This window comes from Pestalotiopsis fici, assembly GCF_000516985.1.
Source record: "Pestalotiopsis fici W106-1 unplaced genomic scaffold PFICI_Scf_2, whole genome shotgun sequence".
In the NCBI taxonomy this organism is placed as follows: domain Eukaryota; kingdom Fungi; phylum Ascomycota; class Sordariomycetes; order Amphisphaeriales; family Sporocadaceae; genus Pestalotiopsis; species Pestalotiopsis fici.
This window is the reverse complement of record NW_006917092.1, coordinates 2,589,388-2,612,649: the sequence shown is the minus strand read 5'-3', so window position 1 is coordinate 2,612,649 and position 23,262 is coordinate 2,589,388. Positions and strand designations below refer to the sequence as shown.

Sequence of the window (23,262 nt, the reverse complement as noted above, 5' to 3'; positions counted from 1 at the left end):
TGTGCCAGCGCTACACTAATAATCGCTAGGCTCCGAGCCCAGTGTAAGCGAGCCTCTCTTACCCTGGTCGCGAACCCAGTAACGTGCTGCTGACATGTGCATTCCCACCATGAACTATAATAGTCCTGTGTGACTTTGTGACTACCATGAGCAAATCATATTACATGTGTGCGCCTTAGGAGGCTACAGGCCGGAATAAGGAACTGGTTTTTCCATTTTCTTTGGGCGACTGGGGAAATTCCCACAGTGGATTGGTTGTGGAGGCTTTGGAGTTTTGCATCGCGTTTCGTCAATCACGGCAGTAGATCTTCCCGGACCAGGGGCGATGCAAATCTCTGTACACTATTCTTACCTATTGTGTAGGTCAGCGATGCGCATCAACCATGGCAGGGTCAAATAAGAATTACTATTGATAATACCTCTTTTTCTTTTTGCCGGGCTGAATCAAGGATCGCCAGACAATCATTACCCTCCCGTTTGTCACTTATACAAATTTAGGATTCGGGTGGATGGGGTTGGGCAGAATAGTAGATACTAGAAAGTTTCGGGATACTAGTTGCATATACTATGTAAATCACGTTTCCACATGGCAAAAAAGGAAGAAGTTCTGGCCAGCCACCAGACCCGGGCCCATGGAGTACATTCATAGTATTGTACTTGGTATGCAGTAAGCAATGCTCCCCAGTTTTTTTGATGTGTTACATGAGAGTTAGAAATCTCTTGTACCTAAACGACTCATGCCAGCAAATAAAATATCGCAGCACTGGTAAACGGAATAATTCACAAAATGTCGATTCAGTGTGTGGGTATACAAAGTAGTAGGAAATTTGATTTGAGCCAGGATTTAGGATTAATATCATGTTTTATTGCAAATTGTTCTTTTCCGTCATTTGCTCAAAAGGTATTTTTGCTTTGTAGACACCCGAGATCGTGAACACGAGCATAGTTACTCTTGTATACTTGTATCTTTCCTTCCCCTTGGCACAAATGACATCGACATTATTTTTCAAGCGAGTACGAAGCACCAATAAGGCAAGGGATGCTTATCAAATAGTTAACACGCTGCCCGCAAGGCACAAAGGAAATTGGCAAAGCAGTAAATAATATAATAAAGTTTTCCTTTGGAGCGGCAGTTCATCTCAATCCTTGTGGCTAGCCATGTGGGATTTTCGTGTTTTTTTTTTCTCTATGACTGTCGTGCATTTGTTGCTTTTCTTTTCTGGGCCATACAAAGTTTAATCAATATCACGTTTTTTTTTTCTTTCTTTCCTTCTTATCCTGCATGTGTCATTTGAGGAATATTCCTTCTTGTTTCTCTCAGTTGTCGTCACTCTTTCCCACGTATCCTGTCTCGGGTACTTTTTTCCCCTTCTCCTTTAATTGGAAGAGCGTGGGGGAGCGACATCATACACATAACGCACATACCATGTCGTACTTTCCACGATCGTGCATGACAAGATAAAGCAAAGAGAAAAGAACGGATGATATATCCAAGAATAGATCAATGTTGAGGGTTGTGAATTTGTTGCTGGCAGAAAATAATAATAATAAATGATAAAATGGTTCTTTTTTTTATGGCAGTCAATTTTTAAGCTTTCAATAGAGCCTCAAGTCCGTGTTAGAGAAGAGGCATGGGGGGTCTAACATGTATTTCTCCAGTGCTGTCTGCCGGTACGTATAGGCGCTGCAAGAGCCCAGGTTCCAGGGATGCTAAGGGTTCAGCCTGATCAAGGAGCCACTGCCTGTCGTTGGGGGGTGAGGATCCCCCAAGGGGGTGATGGGTAAGGGGGGCACAAGAAAAAAAAAGCTTGGTCTCGTAGCCTTGTTGAAAATTGGTTTGAGATCTCTCCATTCTGACCACGGTTGGGCCCAAGCAGCTATTCCTGGGTTCGGGTACGTACTTTGGATATTATAGAGAGAGGCCTGTTTATTCATCTTTGCTCTCTCCCCATGATGTCAGTTCCAGGGCTTGGGTTGGGGGTGACAAACCCCCAGAAGGGGAAAGGGGACTACCCTGTCTGATTTTGGCCGTTTCGAGATTGTGCACCCCCTGCCCGCCGCTGCGACAGCAATGCTGGTAATCATGGTCACGTTTCAAGAAACAAAGTGTGGGTGTGAAAAATAGAACATCCCAACTTTGGTGTTTCAAGATCGCCATCAGACGAGCGCAAATCTGTTTGATAGCTGACAGCGGGGGATAGCAAGGAGCAACGGGAAAACTCAAAGTATGTTCTCCTACCCGAGTACTTTGAATACCGAGCAAGAGGTTTGTGTCACAATACTAGCACGATTCGATGCAATAACAAAATGACAAGCACAGGGTTGTCGTGTAAAAACCTCCTGCCTCCGATCCGGTCCGTGACACCTTAGGAGCTGCATTATAGACAGTATAACGATACACTTACTAAGAGAATGATGCTCGCTGATGGTGGTGATGACTGAGATATGCAAAGATTCCATACAACAAGTCACGTGCAATAAAAGCGGCAACTAAATGGAAAGAGACCAATTTGAAGATGCCGAGGATATATTCTCATGGCACGAGCACCAAGAGAGGGCTCAACTGAGTAGACATGCACATTTGGAAACACAACAACAAACCACGAGAGGACCAATATCAGGCGTTTAAAGCAATAGAAATTGTGTAACTAGGGGCTCATAGAGATGCCCAAGACAATGTTGAATAGCGAATGCGAATTTGGCCTCACGGCACAACGCAAAAAGTCATCGCATATGTTAACTTCTCAAATGCTGAACGCATCACTGGCCTCTAAAAGAAAGACTTTTGCGAGGGGGTTTAGCCGTCCTTCTCCACGGAAGCCCAGCCAGTGACCGCAGCAAATTCCGCCTACTTACGCATACCTTCTCTTCTTTCTCTATCAAAGGCAGATGCAGAATTTCGGAGATCAGAGCCACATTTTCTGTCTGTTAAATGAGTCTCAAGCTCGACAGCTTCCAATCGAATGGACAATGTCTCCTTAAAGTGCGACAAATTCAGAAGGAACCTCTCCAGAAGTCTCATTGAGATGAGGAGGGCTCTGGGGAATAGTCGACTCCCAAGGTAGATCACGCGTAGTGGAGGACTCTGCAAGCAGCATCGTTGGAGCGGCATTTCCTCTAGGCGTGGTAGTAGGGAGAGTCACGGTGTCTGTGGCTCCGCTTATGCTGGGAGTGGTGAATGAAAGCATCATTGAGTCGGTATCGGAGGTTGAAGCCGGAGTGGTGAATGGAAGTGTCATGGACCCTGTAACTGAGTTTGTCTTCTTGGCCATGCAAACCTCCAGGTCGCCATTGCATGAGCCGGGAGTGGTGAATGGGAGTGTCATCGAGTCTGTGATTGATGCTGTTGCCTTGGCCACGCAAATCTGCAGGTTTGTGTTGCACGAGGTAGTAGTCGACCAGACCACGCGCTCATGCGGCTGTACATCGCCAGTCACGCTCGGCACGGGTGCTGGCACACACTCGCAGTTTGTTTCGCACTGTCTATTCTCCAGCGGGGGAGCGGCACACGAGACAATGCCCTCATTGGAGCATTCACAGTACATGAAGCAATTGCGGTCGCTGCACTGTAAGCCGTTTGCCTTGGGGAAGGTAGCAGATGCTGTGGGCGTGGTGAAGCTGGAAAGAGTGGCCTCGGTCGTGGAAGGAGCGTCGACAGAAGAAGTGGAAGAGAAAGACACAAAAGTGAATAGATCAGATTGGCCAGACTCGGTGACAGTTTTGACAGGAGCGGCATCTCGGATCTGGTCGATGACGATGGTAATGGCTGGCGATTCATGGTCTCTGGACGGCTGGGTGTGGCCCAAGTTCAGGGAGCTGGAAGTGGTCAGAGTAGAGAGGGTTGTCGGCAGTCCATTCATGGTGACCGTGAGATACGATGGACGCATCAAGCCGGTGTCGGAAGCGCTGGCGCTGGCCCAAAGAGTCTCGTTGCTGCTGGACGGATGGAGGGGAAAGCCGAGAACTGCCAGCGGCAGGAAGGCGAACAAGGCAATCAAGAACTGTATAAGCTGGGTTAGCCAAGACGATCTCAACGAGTTTCCGTAGCAAGGGTTGTAGACTTACCTGCATCTTGTAGACTTGTGCGTGATTGTTGTCTGCTGGTAGGGTTTGATGGAGTAGATAAAGAGGATGATGAAGAATTTGAATACGTGGATGGGTGAAGATACTTGTGGGAGTTGTGATGAGTAGGTAGGGGAGGAAGAAAGGTTGGTGACTAGACTCCTATGTCAACAGTTGCCTATGTGAGTAGGATTTGTTGGGTTGACAGGAAAGAAAGATGGGGAGTTCTGAAGATGCAGATGGGTATTGATACCTCTGGGAGTGAGTTGTAGTAACCACTGGTTGGTTGTTGGGAAGGGGGTGAATCAGAGTGTTGTTGTCGCGAGTTTGATGGGTTATTCACAGTCAGCGAATGGAAATAGGTTTTTAATTTGGTTCTTGTGTGCAGAAGAGGGTAAGTGCGTAGTTTTGTGAATTGGACGAAGTGGCAATGAAAGAAAGAAGGAAGGAAGGAGCGTCACTCGGTCAAGTGATGAGGTGTCAAGGAAAGAACACAGGAAGGAACTCGAATCACGAACTCAGGGAGAATGATGCACTGCAGACGAATTTGTTCGGAGTGTAGATTTAATGGAAAGGAATCTATGGCTTTGGGAGAGGGCAGACCAAGAAGACGTCGAGTATCATTGATGCTTCTTGCAAAAACCAAGTTTGGCCTTGGGAAACATGCTATCATCTATGGGGACTCCCCTAATCACTTGTTGGGAATGGCAGAAACGCATAGACTGTATCATACTTCTTCATCAATTGAGTGATACTAAACATGTAACCACATCCAGGCCCAGGCATATGAAAAGAGCCAGTTTGTAAGTAGAGCACTTCATCAGCCCATACAACCGATCAGTCACCGCCGCCATCGTTGTCATGACGAACTGACCGATAGTCTCATTGAATGACCTGGACCCAGTTGTTCTCCAGCTGCTGTCTCTCGAATCTGTTTTCAGCTGCCTGTCGCAGAACCTCTTCAGCCTCGAGCTTATCAGCGGCAGCCGTCGTCGTTTCTTTCACTTGGTTTCGGACCGCCGTGGTAAGTATTTTATACCAGCCATTGTGCGCCTTGCACCTCTTCTTCTCACACATGCCGCGTGTGGCCAGAGAGCCGCTGCCACTGTCCTCGCCCGTGGCCTCGGCAGGTGGCGCCTCAAGCTTGCCAGCCGTAAAGGTTGCTTGTCCCTCGGCCGAGTCGAGCCAGGCTGCGAATGCGTGCCGGACAGAGACAACATCAAGCCGGTAGTCATAGCCACAACTGTCCTTGGTAAACTCCTTTGCCTCGATCGCAGCCTGTCGTCGCTGATTGGCCCAATCTATGAGCTGCATCATTTTCTTGTAGACCACGATTTCATTGCCGAGAGCGAGGCGCTCTGCTGCCGAGTTCTGTAGAAACGCCTGGTCCTCGTCGCTGAGAACACCGGGCTGTGTGGGTAGACCGTTAACCCAAAGACCCTGAATATTGCCTTTGTAGAAGTAAGAGAGTTAGCTTTGTCGTGGAGCACCGAATGTGTTCATGGAGGAAGAGCTTACCAAATGGCTTGTCTCCCAGCTTCCAACCACCCCGATCAGCAGTTGATGTGAGTAGACCCATAAAGTCCTCCTGCGTCAGGACTTCGAGCGCCTTCCTGGACGCTGCCTTGGTGGGCAAGGACACAACCATGGAAACCCACCAGGCGTCGCAGTGCTCGTTGCAGCAAAAGACGGACCGCGTCTCCTTCTTGCCGTACAGGCGGGCAGGGTTGGTGCAACCGGCGAGCGAGCACGTCTTCTTGTATTTTGTGTAGTTGAGCTTGCCATCAGTGCAGTTGGGGCAAACGAAGCGCTCAATGAGCTTTTCTCCCAGCTCCTTCTTGATATTGACGCACTCGCCGTGGAACCAGTCTTCACACGCGTCGCAACTTATCATCCACCTGTGGTCATCCGGGCCACGGCAGAGGCAGTACGGACCATTGTCGATTTCATCGTCTGAGCTGCTGTTATCATTGTCATCACCATCTGCAACTGTAGAATTATCCTTCTTCGGAGCCTTGGACTTTGCCGACTTGGGCTTCTTGGGGCCTTTCTTGGTGGCTGCGGTGCCCTTCTTTTTGGTCGCGGACTTGGCCATTTTGCTGGTTGTGCTGGCCGCTGGTGATGAAGCTGGAAGTCTGCCGGCATCAGGGTCCGGTTTGATCTCGAAAGAAAATGAGGTGTGCGCGCTGTTTGGTTGCTCGACCGACCTCAGGATAGCTGCATCACCCTGCGGACCATTGGTGGGCTCTGTGCTCAGGTCGGCATCCGCCATCGCCACATCCTGGACTCCATCGCTTGCATTGTCCTCACTATCTGCCATGTCGAATGAAAAATCGTCAAAGAGTCCAGCGGCCAAATCAAGGACGACACCATACACCCGTCGGCGCTGTCACCTGCAGTTCTCGTTTCTGTCACGGCGTGATGTATCCACCCCCGAATCCCAGTCGATCAATCATTCAACGTTTGCAGATTCACTACTTTTGTTGTTGATATGCGCATATTTAAATATGGCAGAAAGCATAAACCGCTGACAATTAGTCAATATGAGACGATTAAGGACTTCTCATGATCCGTGTGAGAAAATTGCAAAGATTATTATGCGAATGGCAATTGGCGAGACTGATGTTGATGTTCAGTAGTATCATTAGCCACAACAAAGGGCGATTGTGGCGCTTGGACTTATCGTTATCTTTGACAACTGGGGAGAGCTGGCTTCACCATAGAAATCGCATCATCTGCCAGCTGGCACTAATTGTCCTCTAGGTCCGGTGACAAAGTACACCTTGATGTTATTTCATTGGAACTTCATTATTAATGGTTATTTATTGATTACGATGGCTAGATTCACCACACTGTGCACCAAGTCTTTTTTCTTTTCTTTTATTTTCCACGACTCGTCTCTGTGTAGTACGTCGCTCTGTCCTAGTACTCCACAAACTTGATCTTTGCACGCACATCCTCAGGAAAGTCTTCCAACTTGGCCAGGCCCATCTGAATACAGTCGCCCCAGAAGAACAAGGCTCGGTCCTGGGTATACGCAAGGTAGTCAAACTCATCGGATTCGCCGCCTGACTCCTCCGGGGCTGCGATGGACGCAGGCTGAGCACCTTCGATTTGTGGCTCCTGGGCTGCCTTATCTGACTCTTGCAGACTCTCAGTATTCGTCTGCATAAGACCCCAAGCTACCCAGAATGCACTGCTTGCAACACGCCAGAGTCGGGTCTCTTCCATTAATTGCTCGACTTGCTTCTCCGTCTGCTCCGTTTGACGTTTCTCATTCTCCTTCCATCCTCCAGGAGGTGCTCGTGCATCTAGCATAAAGTCTGTAATCGAGCTGGTCGACCCAGCCATGTGTGACGCACCTACAGAGATCCCTGGAATCTCCGTGGAAGGACTGTCAAGTGGTCTGAGATTGGGCGTAGAGCCTGAGTGAGGAAACTCTGGTCGATGGTCAACGTATGCTTTGAGGAAACGCCGCTGCTCGTCTGGGGTCGGATACGCTGCAGTATTGCATGCATAAGGCTTCGAGGCATCGTGGTAGTTGTAAGTCCATTCGGTAAAGTGGTTGGCAAATTCGAGCCCTCTCGTGTTGGCGGCTGCGTATTCAAAGTCAATGACGATGAGTTGTTTATGCTCATTATGGGGCTGCAGTAGAGGCGACTTTTGATCGTCCAACTGAATACGCAAGATGTTTCCGTATTGAGTCTGAAATGTGTCAGCTTGAACCGTTTCTTATCCCCAGTATTTTCTGCAAAGCTTACATCACTGTGAGCAAAGACGAGTTGGTCTTTGACTCCCTGCGAGCCGCCGTAATAAGCCTCCACCTTTTCTCGATACTTCATGTACGTTTCCTTGAACTTTGGCCACTCAACGCCCAATACAAGACCGCGTTTCTTCCAGGAATCTGCGGGACCCCGGATCGGGCCTGGATCCCCAGACAGGATTTTCTCGTCCAAGTATGTAATGGCTTTCTCGACATTTTCGATCCACGAGTCCCAAGCTTTGAATGTACCTGGGCCGGCTTCCCTCTCCTCATCCAGGACCTCTACACCGTCATGCAGCTCCCTCATCCGCTTTGCTATCTGTTTGGACGTCTCAGGATCACGAATGAGCGCTGCTGTGAGGGTGATTGCGTTGAAATATTGCTCGAAGCGGCCATTTTCAAATGTTCCCAGCATGCGCGGGCCAATCTTCTTCCTAGCAAGGCGACGAAGTACGCTCAACTCGTTCTCGCGGTCAATAATATTTTCAACCTGTGGTCCGTATACTCTGAGCAACAATTTCGCCGGTGCTTTCTTTCCGGGCTCCGTCTTCTCCGCCAAATCCTTCGGAGGGGACACAACGTATACAGCATTGGTAAGGGCACCGCTGAGACGTTGCACATCGATGTTGTCGCCACTATCCAGGGGCACACGCCTCCAGCCTTTGATTCTGAGCGTATGCGTGATGCGGATGATCTCGTTCTTGAACTTTACCCACGCCTTCCGCTCCTTTTCCTCCTTGCGACTTGAGATTGACACTTCATCGTCTGCAGCCTTTCCGCCTCCATAGCTCATGGTTTTGGAGTTATCCAACCAGGCATCGCACTTGGGCACAAGGACGTCTCCGTCGTGGAACTCTGTGTCTGAGGAGGCGGTTCGGTGCAAGTGAAACAAGGAACGTTTCTTGTGTGCCTTCTTGCTGTGTGAACGAGGGATATAGTGTGGCACAGAGCTGAGTCCAAGAGCACTCATGCTATCATCGAGGATCTTTTGCAATCTATCCAGTGAGATATCGCTGTTTTGCGAATCGATTGAGTAAGATCTGTTGTGCTTGGGCGTGGATTCCACTGGCGCTGCGGCTGATGATGCAGATTGGTCAACAGCCTCTTCGTCGGTTGGCGCATGCCTGTGACGTCCGTAACGAGACCGTCTTGACTTCCTGTTGCCCTTCTTAACCCGCTCGGACTCTAGCCATTCAGCAACCTGGGCAACAAGCCTCTGGCTCAGGTGTTGATGGTGGTGGTGCACACCGGATGCATCAGGATCAGCTTGGCCTTGAATAGAAGATTGATTGCTCGCTAGGCTGGCCAGAGGCTCGAGGCTGCTCTGGCTCAAGAGGGACGTCCTAGAGGAGTTAGCACCAATGATAGGTGGACGTCCGCTGAGTCGTTTGCCAACACCTGCAGAAAACTGCTTCCTATGATGACTTTCCTCCAATGCTTCCTGTTCTGGCTCCTCAATTTGTACGGCTATATCTGGGTCAGTGGATGGCGTCAAGACGAAGTCATGATGGCTATGAGCGGCTTCATGAGCTGATTGCACCCAAGGAGTGTTTGATGACCAGCACGATTCACACTCAACACAGCCGAGGTATGAGGTGTCAGGAGGAGTCTGTGGCGGTGAACAATAGCCATTGGCGCCAACTCGATATCCATCCATCTTGCCAACAAGATGATTGACCTCCAATGTGTCAAAGCCAGCCATTGTCTACAACTCTTGGTGCAAGGCACACACTCATGTACAATGCTAGAGCGCAAGCTTCTGCTACAACTTGGAGAATGATGGAGGGAAAGAAGGAGTGAAAGAGAAAAAGATCAAGCATATGACCAACCTTTGAGAGGAGGGGTCCGTTCGTGATCGTCCTCGGTCTTGAGGGCAGATCTCAGAGGCTGTGCCCCAGGCGTCGGGGTCGTTGGGTTGGACATGACGATGATGGATGATCAGATAGGCAAGTGGTCGTATCTACCCAGCTCTGTCTGGCACGATATGGAACAAGAACAAGGGCAGGGCGCGCGCGCGCGCAAGGGACGAGATAAGGGTAGGCAGGCAGGTAGTAAGAAGTAAAGCGGAGCTATAACTGGTTCAGGACCTGAGCACTCAGTACATTAGACCGACGGCGATCTGTTTGTTCACGCCACCGAACCGGGACCCCTTTTGATGAAGGACTGCGCTACGTAGATAACAGAAATACGGCCACGAAGTCCTTCTGGGTGTTGGTCGTCCGCGGGGTTCTTCTAATCCGATAAGAGATTCGATCCCCCTCCTCGTTCGGTTTGTGTGGGTTGGTTTTTGTGGGTTGGGAGCCGCCGAGACGGAGAGGTGGTTCCAGCTAATAAATCCGCTGATATGGGCATTTGGCGGGGCGCTGGTAAGGACGCCGGTGCGCTAACGAAAGACACTAATGGGGCTTCTTCCAGCCGCCAGGAGGTCTGTAGCCGCCGCTGTCCTTCCCAGAAGGGTATGACGCTTAATCTCTTGTGTGATTCTACGCGTTTCTTTGGAGTGCTGTATGTTTGCCAGATGCTCAAGCGTGCTCTCAATGTGGACACGTCCGTCAATATTGACCAAGACAGAAGGACAGAACAAAGGAGCTTGTGATACACGACAAACAAGAAAAGTCCTTCTCACTGACTACAATTTAAACAGAACACAAACATAGAAGTGACGTAACGCTAGTTGAGACTGAGACTTTGAGTCTTAGCGTCGCCCAAAACCGGTAGTCGGGGGGATTTCGTTCCTTTACAACGACCGAACTCCGTCGCCTCAACCTTGACCCAGTAGGTAGTGTTGCTATATACCATGGGGACACGCAAATCGTCAGGTATATGTAAACCTCATTTGATTATAGCTTCCTCGGATGCACTATGTACCAGAGACTGCGTCAAAAGAATTAACTATGGGGTATTGTAAAACATCATCCGGTGCCCTGACCCGATAACTAGGCTGGGATTTACCGCCACCCCTCCTGCTTGAGTGCCCAATCCACTGCCGCGGCGACATCATCAACAATCATCTTTGGGCGATGTCTGGGCTCGCCTCGTTCAGCGCTCCAGACGCCAGTCCGCACCAAGACCGACTCCCAACTCGTGCCATCAGGACTTTTAAAGTCATTGGCGCCCCTGATATCGCTTTCGGGATTGTCGCCCACCATGTAGACCCTGCCCAGTGGCTCTATGCTGCTTTGACCCAGCACTTGCGCACGATGGCTATTTAGCACACGCTCTGCGTATCGGTAGGTCTGTTTATAGGGCTTGCCAATGACGGTACGCTGCAGCTCTTCGCCGTTTGTGATCTCCCGCCAGATGCCTGCCATGGCGGCCTGGAAAGCTCCCTGGCCAAAACGTGGGTGATGATAAGCTGCACTCCAAAATAGATCCGGGTTTGAGAAGAACAGAGGAGGTTGGCCATCACTCTGCCAGCCGCCGTTGGGAAGACTGGCCTGGCCGTTCTTGGGCGAATAAGTCCCGAGCACACCCTTCTCCGAGAGGAGCAGATCCGTAATGATTTGAATGTCTAAAGCCCAATCGCGCGGGTCGTTGAACACAAACATGGCGTCAATTTTTGGCTGCGCCGTGGGCAAAGGCCGTGAGGTCGCAGCGTACAATTCCTCCATTAGCGGCTCAAACGGCCAAATGGTCGGGTGAGCGGTCAGAATATCTGCCGGGGTAATGACGTTCTTGAACCCATACGCCTCGGCAATGGTCCGCGACTTGGCTGCGTCCGAGCCCGTGATGAGGATATTCTTGTCCCCGAGTCCCTCGTTGCCGTGCACAAGCTCCTGGAACGGCGTATGCGACTGCACAAAATTATCCGTCGACAGTTCAACGTCAAGCTTCTCGCTGAGCTGGGCAACGCGATCCTTCTCATGTTTTCCTCCACCATTGGTCAGTAGGATGAATGGGATGTTGTTCTTCTGGAGATACTTGAGCGTCTCCGTGGCCCCTGGAATGGGCTTTGCGACGTGAAGCAAGACACCGTCAATGCTGCCGTTGATCAATCAGTACACTGCATTCATAGATAAAGAGATGAGCAGGCACTCGGTGCATAACTCACTCAAATGCAAAGGCAAAAGGCGGCACCTTTCCCTTGCTGCCCAGGCTATATTTCCGGTATCCCGCTTGAGCATAAATGGATTGATCGGTTACATGACTTCGCACGTCGGGGCGCCTAAATGTCTGTATGCTCCGTTGTCCGGATATGACACTCTTGCAACAACTGGTGGCATTGGACCGCGAGCCTGTGCGGGGCCACGATGCGAGTCCTGGGAGTCTGGCTCCGGTGGACGCGAGTCGCGCATATGAAGCACTCATGGTGGTGAGAAAGGGGTTGACACCTTGACACGGCTTGTTAGAACTTTTAGGTCGCTGTTCAACTCTTTGGAATAAATCGAATTACTCAAAGTCGTGATATCAGTCTCCGATATGATCCGAGTTGACTAGAAAGAGTGGACCAATTGTTTTGATTGCACCAAGGTTCCAGTCGGTTCGTTCATTAAAGACGGCAGATGGCAGGCGCAGTGTCAGTGCTGAGGCGGGACCCCACTCGGCCGTCTCCAGCGCGCTCGACTCCCGAGGTCGCTAAAGCTGTGTGGTTTTGGGTGCATCAAGGCAATGTGGTACGGAACGTACATCTCCATTTGCCGGAAACGTTATTCGACATAGTTTTTGCATCTCCTGGATTTCAAGATTTGTCTGCTTGATATACATTATCGTGGACAATCCTACCATCATCATTGTGAACTGTGTTTTCTTAGAATGAAGCCCCTCATTTTCACATACAGCTGAGCCTCTCAAGTAAGCTCACCACTACAAAAGCGACAAAGTACCCGAAGATGTCGATAGGCGACACTCTGAGCTCCGGGGGGGATTATAGCAAGGCAGCAGAGGTGAGCATGGCGATAAGAAATGGTAATCAAGAAGTGATGGGATAAGCTATCAGGCAATACTCTCACTATCCCGCGCATATTGCAGATGCTGAAGAATTGGCTGAGCACAGGCGGCATCAAGCGCATCTTTCATAAAATATCAACACTGGCACTTCCATTGATCTTACCAAGTCTCATCACATGCATTGAGAGCTTCATCCCGGCAGAACCGCGGGTCTTTGTTCGTCGCACAAGCAGCACTCCGCTGCCTGTCGCCTTGCAGGAGATTCATAAGGCTGAATCTCACCGCGCGGGGTATGTTGCCCAATTCCAGCTTCCTCATCTTACACTTCACGGCAGGTTCGCTCCAAATCATCATTACACGATGTGGCTGATTAGTACCGTCGATTTGAGTCTCGTGTTTCATTATGAGTGCCCCGAAATGCAGTACGCCATTCTGTCACATACATGGGAAGAAGATGAAGTCAGCTTCCAAGACTTCAAGGATCTGGCTTCGGCACGGCTGAAAAAGGGTTTCTCCAAGATATACTGGACAGTATACCTGGCGCGCCAACGGGGCTTGAAATGGGCTTGGGTAGACACGTGAGTGATCTCTCAATTGGCGATTATGACTTCTAGAATATGTAACATTCTGGATGATTGATAGGTGCGATGAATCATAAGCATCTGGCTAATAATGAGAAATACAGCTGTTGTATAGACAAGTCTAGTAGCGCCGAGCTGTCTGAAGCAATCAATTCAATGTATAGGTGGTACCAAAAGTCAGCCATTTGCTACGCCTTCCTCTCTGACTTGCCCTCGAATGGCGAGCAACGACTTGAGGACTTTCAGAAGTGTCGTGTAAGCAACTTCCGATGTCGTCTCTCTCCTTTTCTGGGTTGTCTCATGAGCAAGCATTGCCTAAATTGGTGCTCGAAGAGAGCAGGCTCAGACAAATTACTTGAAAGAGCTGCTTCGGACTCATTTATCTACCCTGATGGGCTATTGCTAACACATGTTGTTGTAGTGGTGGACTAGAGGCTGGACTCTGCAAGAACTCATCGCACCAGGAGAAGTCAATTTCTACGACCAAAACTGGGGATACTACGGCAAAAGGACTGATCTCCAAGAGAAAATCAAGTCCTTTACTGGGATTTCATTAATTGCCTATCAGGGAAGGCTGAATGATTTGTCAGTAGCACAACGCATGTCATGGGTCTCTCGCAGAACGACTGCGCGAACCGAAGACATGGCATACTGTCTCCTTGGACTTTTTGACGTCAACATGCCTATGATCTATGGGGAGGGCGACAAGGCGTTTATCAGATTACAGGAAGAAATCTGCAAGAACAGTTCTGATCCCACAATCTTTGCCTGGACAATACAACCTTCTTTGAGAACATACAAAGAGTCTCAAAAGCACTATGGCCTACTTGCTTCCCACCCCGCTGAGTTTGCCGGCTGCGCAAACATATTTCACAACTTCACAACTCAGTGGAGCGATGTCAATTACAACATATCCATTGGCGGCAGCAGGGAAATCATCTTTGACCGCTTAAGTCTACGAATAGATGAAGACTACGGACTTCTGGTGCACATTGGATTGGCTGAATCAACTGAATTTGGTACTTTTAGGATTTTCGTTCCTGTTAAGAAAACGATTGGACATCATGTCAGGTCGTTTCCCGATCGTCTCATAGGAATTCCCGAAGAGGGGCAACCCATCCCCCCTGGCCCTGAAATCGACGAACCATTTCTCAAGATTTCGGTAATCAAGGATTACGAATTCAGCCATGCGCGATTATTGTACATTTCTCGCTCGGCTGTGTCGTGTCCAAAGCGTCTCACATACGATGATTCTGTGAGGATCGACGAACTCCATGAACAAGCTCTCCTCATCAAAGTTGATCCAAACATGCAAATATCGGCTGCGTATCCAGAAAACTTCTGGATCCCAGACAAAAGAGCCTTTCTCGGTACGTAATATCAGGCAAGAACCAAAGCCTCTTCAATCATTTTGAAAGCCAAAAAGACGAGAAGTTGGCTGACTCCCAATTGTGTAGTGCCTGATACGCTCACTTGTGCAATCTTCATAAATTTCAAACATGGGGAACCGGATACAAGGCTCCACTCATTAATTCTTCTCATCTTTTGCATGAGATCTACTGATCGCGAACGTTATAAGTATCTCGCTTTTAAGGTCTTAGACTCAGAAAATAGACAAAAGGAACCGCAGCGTGAAGAAAACACACTCCACGAACTTGTACAACATATAAAAGAAGAGAAGATGACGACGATGACAGTCTGGCCGAGCTTGTACAAAGCATTGTATGGAGGAGACTACGGTGAATGGAATGAGCCACCAGGGGAGGTTCGAACCTCGACGTGGCGAGCTCGAGAAGACATATGCGAAATACAAGCAGAGGTAGACACTGAACAGATGGCTTCCGGCAAAGCTGTTCTGAGTCTACGTGTGGTTTACTGAGAAAGGGTTGTTCAAGACCCCACCCTATATTTGAGATTATTGCCAGGTGGGACTTGATACAGTTCGCACCCGAAGATTCAAGAAGATCAAACAAAATATGCAAACCAACATGAACGTCGTTTTGATATCATTCTATTGCGAATCTGACAACATTACGCGTTATATGGTACATACCAGGTAGGTCTGGGCTCCGGTATAGTGTATGGTATCTCTCAAAAACAAACAAAAGGAAACGCAATCATTATCGGTGAGCCGCTCCTCCCTCCATTCTGCAACCTTTTGCAAAGCCTGCAATATTGCCATGTCGGAATATGTATCAGAGGTGAGTATGTACATTATTAAGAGATGAACTTTGATATTTACGCCTGCTTAGAGCGCATAGTTCTCGGTATGCAAAAAGATCTCCTCGAGGAGATCATCACCCCAGATCTCGGCCTGGAGCCGCGCCACGGTATTGGCGACGCCGACGCGCATGCTGGGCGGGCCGCAGACAAAGACGGCCGTCCGGCGACCGAGGATGCCGCGGCCGTCGGGCCCGCCCGTCGCCCACTCCTTGAGCATGTAGCCCAGGTCGGGCCGGCCGTACTCGACGCTCCAGCCGCCGTCGATCTGGTGCGGTACCGGAAAGGCAAAGCGCATGAGGGACTTTTGGAACTCGGTCGGCGTCTCGGGGAAGCCAAAGTCAAAGCCCGAGGGCGGGCCAAAGGTGGAGGTTGGCCGGGGGGCGTTTTGGCCCGGCAGGTTCGTGGTCCGGAGGTGTGCGAGCTCGGGCGGTCCCGGCAGGTTCTCAGCAGGCTGTGGCGGCTGTCCTTCCGCGGGTTGGTTGTCGGACGTTTCGATCCTGTGCGGTGATGGGGGCGCAAAGTTGAAGTGAGGTTTCATCTCTGGGCGCGTCTGGAGGGGCGGGAAGTGAAACTGTCGTTTCGGCTTCTCCTCTGGGTAATCTGATGACGGTACCTGAGAGATAGAATCTTGTTGGTGCAATTCTTCATCGCCACGGCCTTCGAGCCTAGCCAAGGATTCCTCTTGTGCCGATTCGCGGTTGACTGGTTGCGGCCGCTGAGGCGGTATATAGTGCGGTTGTAGGTACTGTTGCGCCGGCAAAGCCGTGATTCTGTCTTCGTCCTCGGCTCGGAGCTCTTCTTCGTAATCTGGGTTGCCTTGCGCCTCGTCCCGAATCCACGCCGAGTTTCGCTTCGAGGCAACACCAGCTACAAACCCATCCAGCTTGTCGTGGAAAACGTGGCTCAGGTGACCTGGAGCGCGGTGGTGTCCAGGGCCCATGGGTCTCTGCCTGACAGCCGAAGTGACAAAGAACTTGCAAGTGACACTCTCTGGAGGCGCAGAATCTCGGCAAATTCGAAGCTCCTCACGGAACCAGTCCATTGCCTCCAAGCGCTTCAATGCCCAAATGACCACGACTTTCTTGGTAATGGCCTTTCCATCTCGCATTCGTTTGATCAGGTTCAGTAATTGCGACATTAAGGAAGTAATACCGCTGCCTCCTGCAATCAAAATACAGGTATCGAATGCAGCCAACTCCCTGCGCATTCCGCCATAAGGTCCGTCGAGATAGGCACGGTAAGTGTGGAAAGGTCCTTTCTGAATCGCAGTCTCGAGGACCCTGCGCGTAAACCCGCCATAAGGCTTGAAGACGAGAACGCAGTCACGAAATTGCTCACCGTATTCGGATGGAAAGTCTTCGCTGCAAAGCGATGATATGGTGAAAGGATGGTTGTCGAAAAAGGAAATGCCTGGCATTCGCAGGTAGACATACTGCCCCGGTTTCCACTTCATCTGGGTCGGGATCGTGACCTTGATGGCATTTTCCGTCATCAAGGTGATGGCGGCTTCATCGCCTACCATGAAGGCGAGGCGCCATGGCTTTGTCCAGTTGAGGTTGAAGAACCGTGCAATGTAACACAGTGCCCATATCGCGACCGATGCATATAGGTAATCCCAGGAGGCAAGGTAGTTCTTTGTGTGCCAGAACAAGACACCAAGGTAGACGGCACCCACCGGGACGTGCAACGTCACAAAAACTTCAAAGGCAATTCTCCGAATAAATGGCAGTGAGGCGACACACAGCCAGACGAGGGGGACTAAACAAGCAATCCCCGTGCCGTAAATGACTCCACTGCCTTCGGGAAACAAGCGCGAAAATGTCGCCATGCCTCCATCGTCCCACACGGGTTGGATATAGAATGGAATCGTGTGTACCAATGCCAGAAACAGGCACAGGTACCCAGCCCAGCGGTGGAGCACATTCAACCTCTCTGGGCCGATTCCCGTAATGAGGGTGAGAATATTCGCCTTCATGCTGGTGGCGACAATCCATGGTGTCATGGCTACCGCAATCATGCCAGCGCGGATAGCCACGGGAGGGGAACCGTATTGAATGCTCTGCCAGTATAGAGGCTGAAGGAGGAACGTATATAATGTGACAAACGCCAGGGCAACGGCGCCAACTGCCAGCACCGCAAGTGAAGAGAACGTGAATCGATGTCTTCGCCAGACGATATCTGGGATCGGGCGGTAAAAGACCCATCTGAACAAAGCCAGCGCATCGAGTACGGGTCCTATCGACGAAAAGTCGGTTTTGGGTTTGAAGTCCTTCTTCTTCTTCTCGGGTTCCTCTGGGAAGAAGTGCCTCCCAGTTTGCCCTGTTTGCATCCCAGTATGTGGAAAGCCAGGGCTCATGCTGTAGAGGTCTTCATAATGTCTCTCCACCTCTTGCTTGTAGATGGCCTGTCGAATCTTGTCTTGCCACCAATGCCATATTCTCACGAGTAGGACACAACCCATCAAAGCCAGCGAGAAGTATGTCCAACCCAAGGCGTATTTGCCCGACTTATCCCAAGGGTCCACAGTCAGAGCTTCCACCAAGCCAGCGGGACTTGTTGCCGTCAATGGAATATGTATCCGTTTCGTAAGTCTCGTGAGGTTTTCCGTTGCACCTGCAACAAATTCTCGTGCGATTGTTGCCATCTTGTGTGTGTTTATCGCAAGGCTCTTTAGAAAGAGCCCTTGTTTTTCTTTACCGCGCCGAAATCATAGCAAGTCGTGCAGAAGCAGTGCAAATCGCCGCGCGCGCCTGTGCTCGAATAGTTATGTTTGAAGATAGTTGCAAGTGTATTTCTGTTTTCGTTCTGCCATTTATTTCGAGACCGACTTGGTACACATCGGACAGGCGAAAAGGGTCAATAGAAATGTAGACATGGAAGCAACATGACGGCCATTTGAAGATTGACAGGACAAGCAGCTGAGGGAAGTCGTCGCGTGAAGTGGCGCGATTGACTTTTAGCTGTCATCCGAGGAGGATGACCTGTGTTATAGTCCGCGGAGGGCGGAGCGGGAGATAGTGGGCCAGCGATATTCTTCAGATCGATAATCTTCAGGTGGCGTCCAACCGCGCGTAAGGGATAGCCAGGGCCCCAACTATTATAATAGTGTGAAATTTGACCTGAACGGTGGGGCCAAGGTCTGTAAAGTCAAGCTCAACAGTAGGTGAACCAGTGAATGAGAGAGCAGAGCCGACTGGTGTGAAATTGGACTTGGCAGGTGAATGGGGGCATTACCGGAATGGCACACGACCCAGCGGCTGATGGCACTTTAATATTGGCTGGTTGTGCAGATGGTTGTTCCCCGCAGACTGCGAGTTGCACGGAACAGGTGTACATATGCAAAGTATGACCGGGGGCCCTACCTACAAGGCACAACAGGTGAATGTGCTTCTCGCGGGACTTACCTAGGACGGGCCGTTATCACTGCAGAGAATGCCAGTGATGTCCAGGAACAGGAGGAGGCGTCCAGGGTAGCTGACAAGGGTTTGTGCTGAGCTCGACACATTTTGCATTGCCCATCTCGCCCATCTACAGAAAAAAATACGGAGCTGTTGGTTGTTACTAAAGCTTCTGCAAGGATAGTCTGGGTCAGTTCAATATTCATGGCAAATCAACTCAAATGAGCTCTTTGAATGAAGTGAGAGTAAGAGAATGACTCCTCTCATCTCGACTTTGCTGCTGCGCGGTATGTAGCAACTTCGTGAGACCCCGAGAGGGATATTATCGCAGGAAGAGCATTGTCACTCCTTCTTCCTCACGAGAGCTTCTCCTCAAAGTAAGTTTCTGGCTTCCTCCACACCCTTTGGAGTGAATGCTTTTCCACATTGTGGCCAACTAAAAGCAAGATCCGGGGCCATTACGGAGGGCCCACTGTTCGCTGTCAGAGTTGATAGGCCGGGCCAGGTCGGACAATATGATTGCGGTCTTGGACCTCGTGGTTGCATCGAATAACAGTCGGTACTGCAGTGGGCTTCCACGAGGTTCGTCGTAAGACCATATTGGCTAAGAACTTAGTAAAGCAGAGGGAAGCGACAGGCGAACGGGATTCGACGATAGAGCAGATGAGCTTGTCCGTGTAGTAGATCCAGTGGGTCGCATCGCGGGCGGCAATACGACGATCGTGATTGGTTGATGCTCACATATTTATCCAAGGGACTCCACTCCATCTAAATTCCTTTCACACTGCATTCAGCATGGAACGAACCTGGCGCCCCGAGCCAAATAGTGCCACATCCCGTTCTAGGTAGAAGTCGTCTCGCTTTGGGGGCTTGGATACAAGAATGGCTTGTCCCTCTTTTTTCGTCACAGTCCGAAGTTGCCGACGTGACTCTCGGATGGTTGCGTAAGACTTGTCATGCAACCTCCATATGCGTTCCATACTGTTGGTAAATTGCAACCGTGATCTGTGTGCGTTGGCCAGCTTTTGTGCTGCAGTTGTGTCCAAGATGCGGTATGCAGCAGGTACAGGGCGCGGATTGATTGCATTGATTCGTGTGAGCACAAACCTACATCCTACAGATTACTTGCTGCTGCGTGACGCGAGGAATAGAACGGCCTGTAACCGAAGACGGCCGCTGTCTGTCGATGCTCTCGTTTTGTGCTACAAGTCATGCATGTACATGTTGTTTCGACGGGCGCGGCAGATCCAAAAATGTGACCAAACGATAGCAAACCGATGCCAGCGCCCGCAAGGTAAAGAAAGACCTGATGATATACCGAAGACTACGAAATATAGATACAAGTGAAAGCAAATGGGCTTTGGTTGACAAGTGGGGCCCAGCCCAGATTGGACCTGTACTCTGTACGACTTTGGTGAACGATCATCTTGATACCAGCCGACGACTTACCATACGTAGCACCGATTCTTTCTCATGATCGCTACTTAGCCCACCAGAAGATTGAGTATTTCTGATTTGGACAGACCGAAGAACATTAAATGCCCTCATGTTGCCTGGGGCTTATTCGTCGTACGTAGGTTTGGCTAAGAATTGCTCATAGAAACCAACCCGAAACGGAAAATGGAGACTGGACATTATTAATCTAGAGATCTGGAGTAGACTTACAAGACGGCAACAAGTAGAATCATCACCCATCGGTTCAACTATAAAATCTGTTAGCAAAACATATCGATTGGTAACGAATCAAGTCCTGCACTTCATTCTCAAGTATTGAATATATCGTTGCGACAATGGCATTCGTTCCAACCACATCGGCAGAGACAAGACAATGGCTCTTGAGGGTATAGAAAGCTCTAATCATCAAGGTGGATTCAAGACATGGCTTACTGAATGTATATCTAGTTCCACTCTGTCAACGACTCACTCGACCCTCAAAATCTGCCGACGATATATGCCCAGAATGCGAGCATGCGATTTGGCAACGCGCCTGTCATTCAGGGCATCGAGGCGCTGAAGAGTCATTTCGCATCGAGCTGGCAGGGTTTGTATAGTATGCACCATGAGATTGCCGAGTTTGGTAAGGACACATGCGAGTTGAATAAATTACACAGTTGGCTGACGGTTAGATGTCTGTAGATCTTATCGGGAATGACAAGATCTACCAGTCTTGTCATATAACCTGGAAAGTCAAAAACGACCCAAAGAAAGAAACGATTGTGGTACCCGCAATGGCTGTGATGCACTTGGTAACATCAGGCGCTGAGAAGGGGCTGATTTCCAGCGCCGAATTCTACATGGACCCTGCGCCTCTGATCGCTGCATTTACTAGGGTTGGCTGAGGATATGCAATTGGGGGCCGCGGAATATGCAAACACAACTGAAAATAACTTGCTTCTATATTGATTGTGGCGGATGGAGTTCATATCGTGCAGAGGTTGTCACAAACAGACGATTCGATCAGAATGGAATCTGTAACGTGTACAAATCGACCAAAGTCTTGTAACTCGCCAGTGTGGTAACTGCAAACAAAGCCCACTAGAATAGGTGCATTCTGTGACACCGTGCTCAAGCTCTTAGTGACGCCCGAGCCCCACTACCCCGCGAAAAACCAATGGGTCTCAGCAGGCATTGCGAGAAGGCTGAACGTAGCAGGGGAGGGAAGGAAAAAAAAAAAATGATAAGCTCAAGTGAGCTTCAACTCAACATTTCGTAATTGGCCATTGGAGAAAAGGGCCATTTTGTTCAAACCCTCCAGTGCAGCCGCCAGTAGAAGTCAAGATGGCCTCGTCAAACTCCTTGCATCTCTCCAGCGCGACATTCGCAAAGCTTTCGCCACACCCTTTTCTGCTGGCCAACCTCCAACCCGATGATGCCTCGAGCCCTTCCACTCGCACAAACAAACGCCAGCCAAAGCAGCCCCGGTTACCGTATATCAACACATCCTCGCTGTCCCACGCACACGGCAGCGCCATTGTGCGCACCGGCGACACCACGGTGATATGCGGCGTTCGCGGTGAGACTTTGCTCACCTCGGCCATTCCTAACTATCGCGCTCCCGACGATTCGAGCGGCGCCAATGTAGACGAGGCCAAGGACTACGACCTGCTCGTGCCCAACATTGAGCTTGCTACAGGATGCGCTCCCAACTTCCTACCAGGCGTGCCACCGACGACGCTCGCACAGACGCTGAGCACGCGAGTCTACTCTTTATTGCACAACTCAAAGCTTATAGACGTATCCCAATTACGCATCTATTCGAACCCTGAACAGACCGATCGCGACCAAGATGGAAGGCCTGGCGAGGCCATGGACGCTGATGAAACCGACGAATTTGCATCAGACGAAAGAATAGTCAAGGCGTACTGGGTGTTGTACATTGACGTCCTCTTCATTTCGTTTGACGGCAACCCCTTTGACGCCGCCTGGGCGGCCATACTTGCTGCACTCCGGGACACCACACTGCCCCTCGCGCACTGGGATGCCGACAGAGAAATGGTGTTATGCCAACAAGAGACCTCCCCACTGAGCCTGCGAGGATTTCCGGTGGCGACTACTGCAGCAATCTTTACGGCAAAGGAGAGACAGAAGAAGGGCGGCGGCAAGTATTGGACACTTGTGGACCCGGATAGACTCGAAGAATCCCTGTGTGACGAGACCGTGACGATAGTCGTGGACCGCAGCAACGGCGACACCAAGTTTCTGGGAATCTCAAAGAGCGGCGGCACAATCGTGGGTCCGGAGCTGATAAGAGACTTGGCTACAGTGGCCGAGTCACGGTGGGAGGACTTCCGAAAGGCTACAAAATAAAGTGGATGCCACCCGCTCAAAAAGTATTCAATATGCCTGAGATGGCGCGTTGATGGCAATACTGCACAGATGATCGTTACACGTTCAGAGCGTCCACTATGATGAATTCTTCGAGGAAGATGTCCGTCGCCACTAGACTCGTTTACTGAAACACCAGACTTGGAGCAAAGAATCTTGTATCCGCTTGTAGCTGGAAATAACCGAGAGAAAACAGTCGGAACTGATCTAGCGGACAGAGCTTCTCGCAAATCATACGAGAAGCACAGAGACGCTGGCCGAGCTGCTGGCCAGGTGGCAGACTAGTGGAAAGGTTGATGTTTCCACCTGTATCAGAGAGATTGCAGGTCCTCTCGAAGAGAATGAAGGATTGAAATGTTAAATCAGAATACCTTCTGGTAGAGAAGTCTACAATTCCCCGGAAGGTTGAAACAATAAAATAATAACAACATCACTGTCACTTATACTTGAGCCATTTATGATGTTATGTTGGGAGCTGTCATTGAGACATGTAAGTACTAGCAGGCGCGAAGGCGCTCGCGAC

The 23,262-nt window shown here is 50.1% G+C and overlaps 7 protein-coding genes across 7 annotated transcripts; 2 read left to right on the top strand and 5 right to left on the bottom strand.

The window, feature by feature from the left end:
* Positions 1-2,978: 2,978 nt before the first annotated feature.
* On the bottom strand, positions 2,979-4,071 carry PFICI_02996 (uncharacterized protein; the record flags this gene model as incomplete). The annotated part of the gene is made up of 2 exons (XM_007831577.1): positions 2,979-4,001; positions 4,066-4,071. The coding sequence occupies 2 exons, from the start codon at positions 4,069-4,071 to the stop codon at positions 2,979-2,981; spliced, it is 1,029 nt and encodes a 342-aa protein (XP_007829768.1).
* Positions 4,072-4,944: 873 nt separating this feature from the next.
* On the bottom strand, positions 4,945-6,382 carry PFICI_02995 (uncharacterized protein; the record flags this gene model as incomplete). The annotated part of the gene is made up of 2 exons (XM_007831576.1): positions 4,945-5,513; positions 5,581-6,382. 2 exons carry the CDS (start codon positions 6,380-6,382, stop codon positions 4,945-4,947), a joined length of 1,371 nt encoding a protein of 456 aa, XP_007829767.1.
* A 602-nt stretch (positions 6,383-6,984) lies between these two features.
* Positions 6,985-9,527, bottom strand: PFICI_02994 (uncharacterized protein; the record flags this gene model as incomplete). The annotated part of the gene is made up of 2 exons (XM_007831575.1): positions 6,985-7,767; positions 7,824-9,527. The coding sequence occupies 2 exons, from the start codon at positions 9,525-9,527 to the stop codon at positions 6,985-6,987; spliced, it is 2,487 nt and encodes an 828-aa protein (XP_007829766.1).
* Positions 9,528-10,773: 1,246 nt separating this feature from the next.
* Positions 10,774-12,133, bottom strand: PFICI_02993 (uncharacterized protein; the record flags this gene model as incomplete). Its single annotated transcript, XM_007831574.1, has 2 exons — positions 10,774-11,806; positions 11,877-12,133. 2 exons carry the CDS (start codon positions 12,131-12,133, stop codon positions 10,774-10,776), a joined length of 1,290 nt encoding a protein of 429 aa, XP_007829765.1.
* Positions 12,134-13,072: 939 nt separating this feature from the next.
* PFICI_02992 (uncharacterized protein) lies at positions 13,073-14,671 on the top strand (the record flags this gene model as incomplete). The annotated part of the gene is made up of 3 exons (XM_007831573.1): positions 13,073-13,290; positions 13,398-13,548; positions 13,715-14,671. 3 exons carry the CDS (start codon positions 13,073-13,075, stop codon positions 14,669-14,671), a joined length of 1,326 nt encoding a protein of 441 aa, XP_007829764.1.
* An 870-nt stretch (positions 14,672-15,541) lies between these two features.
* Positions 15,542-18,160, bottom strand: PFICI_02991 (uncharacterized protein; the record flags this gene model as incomplete). Its single annotated transcript, XM_007831572.1, has 1 exon — positions 15,542-18,160. The coding sequence occupies one exon, from the start codon at positions 18,158-18,160 to the stop codon at positions 15,542-15,544; it is 2,619 nt and encodes an 872-aa protein (XP_007829763.1).
* Positions 18,161-21,692: 3,532 nt separating this feature from the next.
* Positions 21,693-22,721, top strand: PFICI_02990 (uncharacterized protein; the record flags this gene model as incomplete). The annotated part of the gene is made up of 1 exon (XM_007831571.1): positions 21,693-22,721. One exon carries the CDS (start codon positions 21,693-21,695, stop codon positions 22,719-22,721), a length of 1,029 nt encoding a protein of 342 aa, XP_007829762.1.
* Positions 22,722-23,262: the final 541 nt, after the last annotated feature.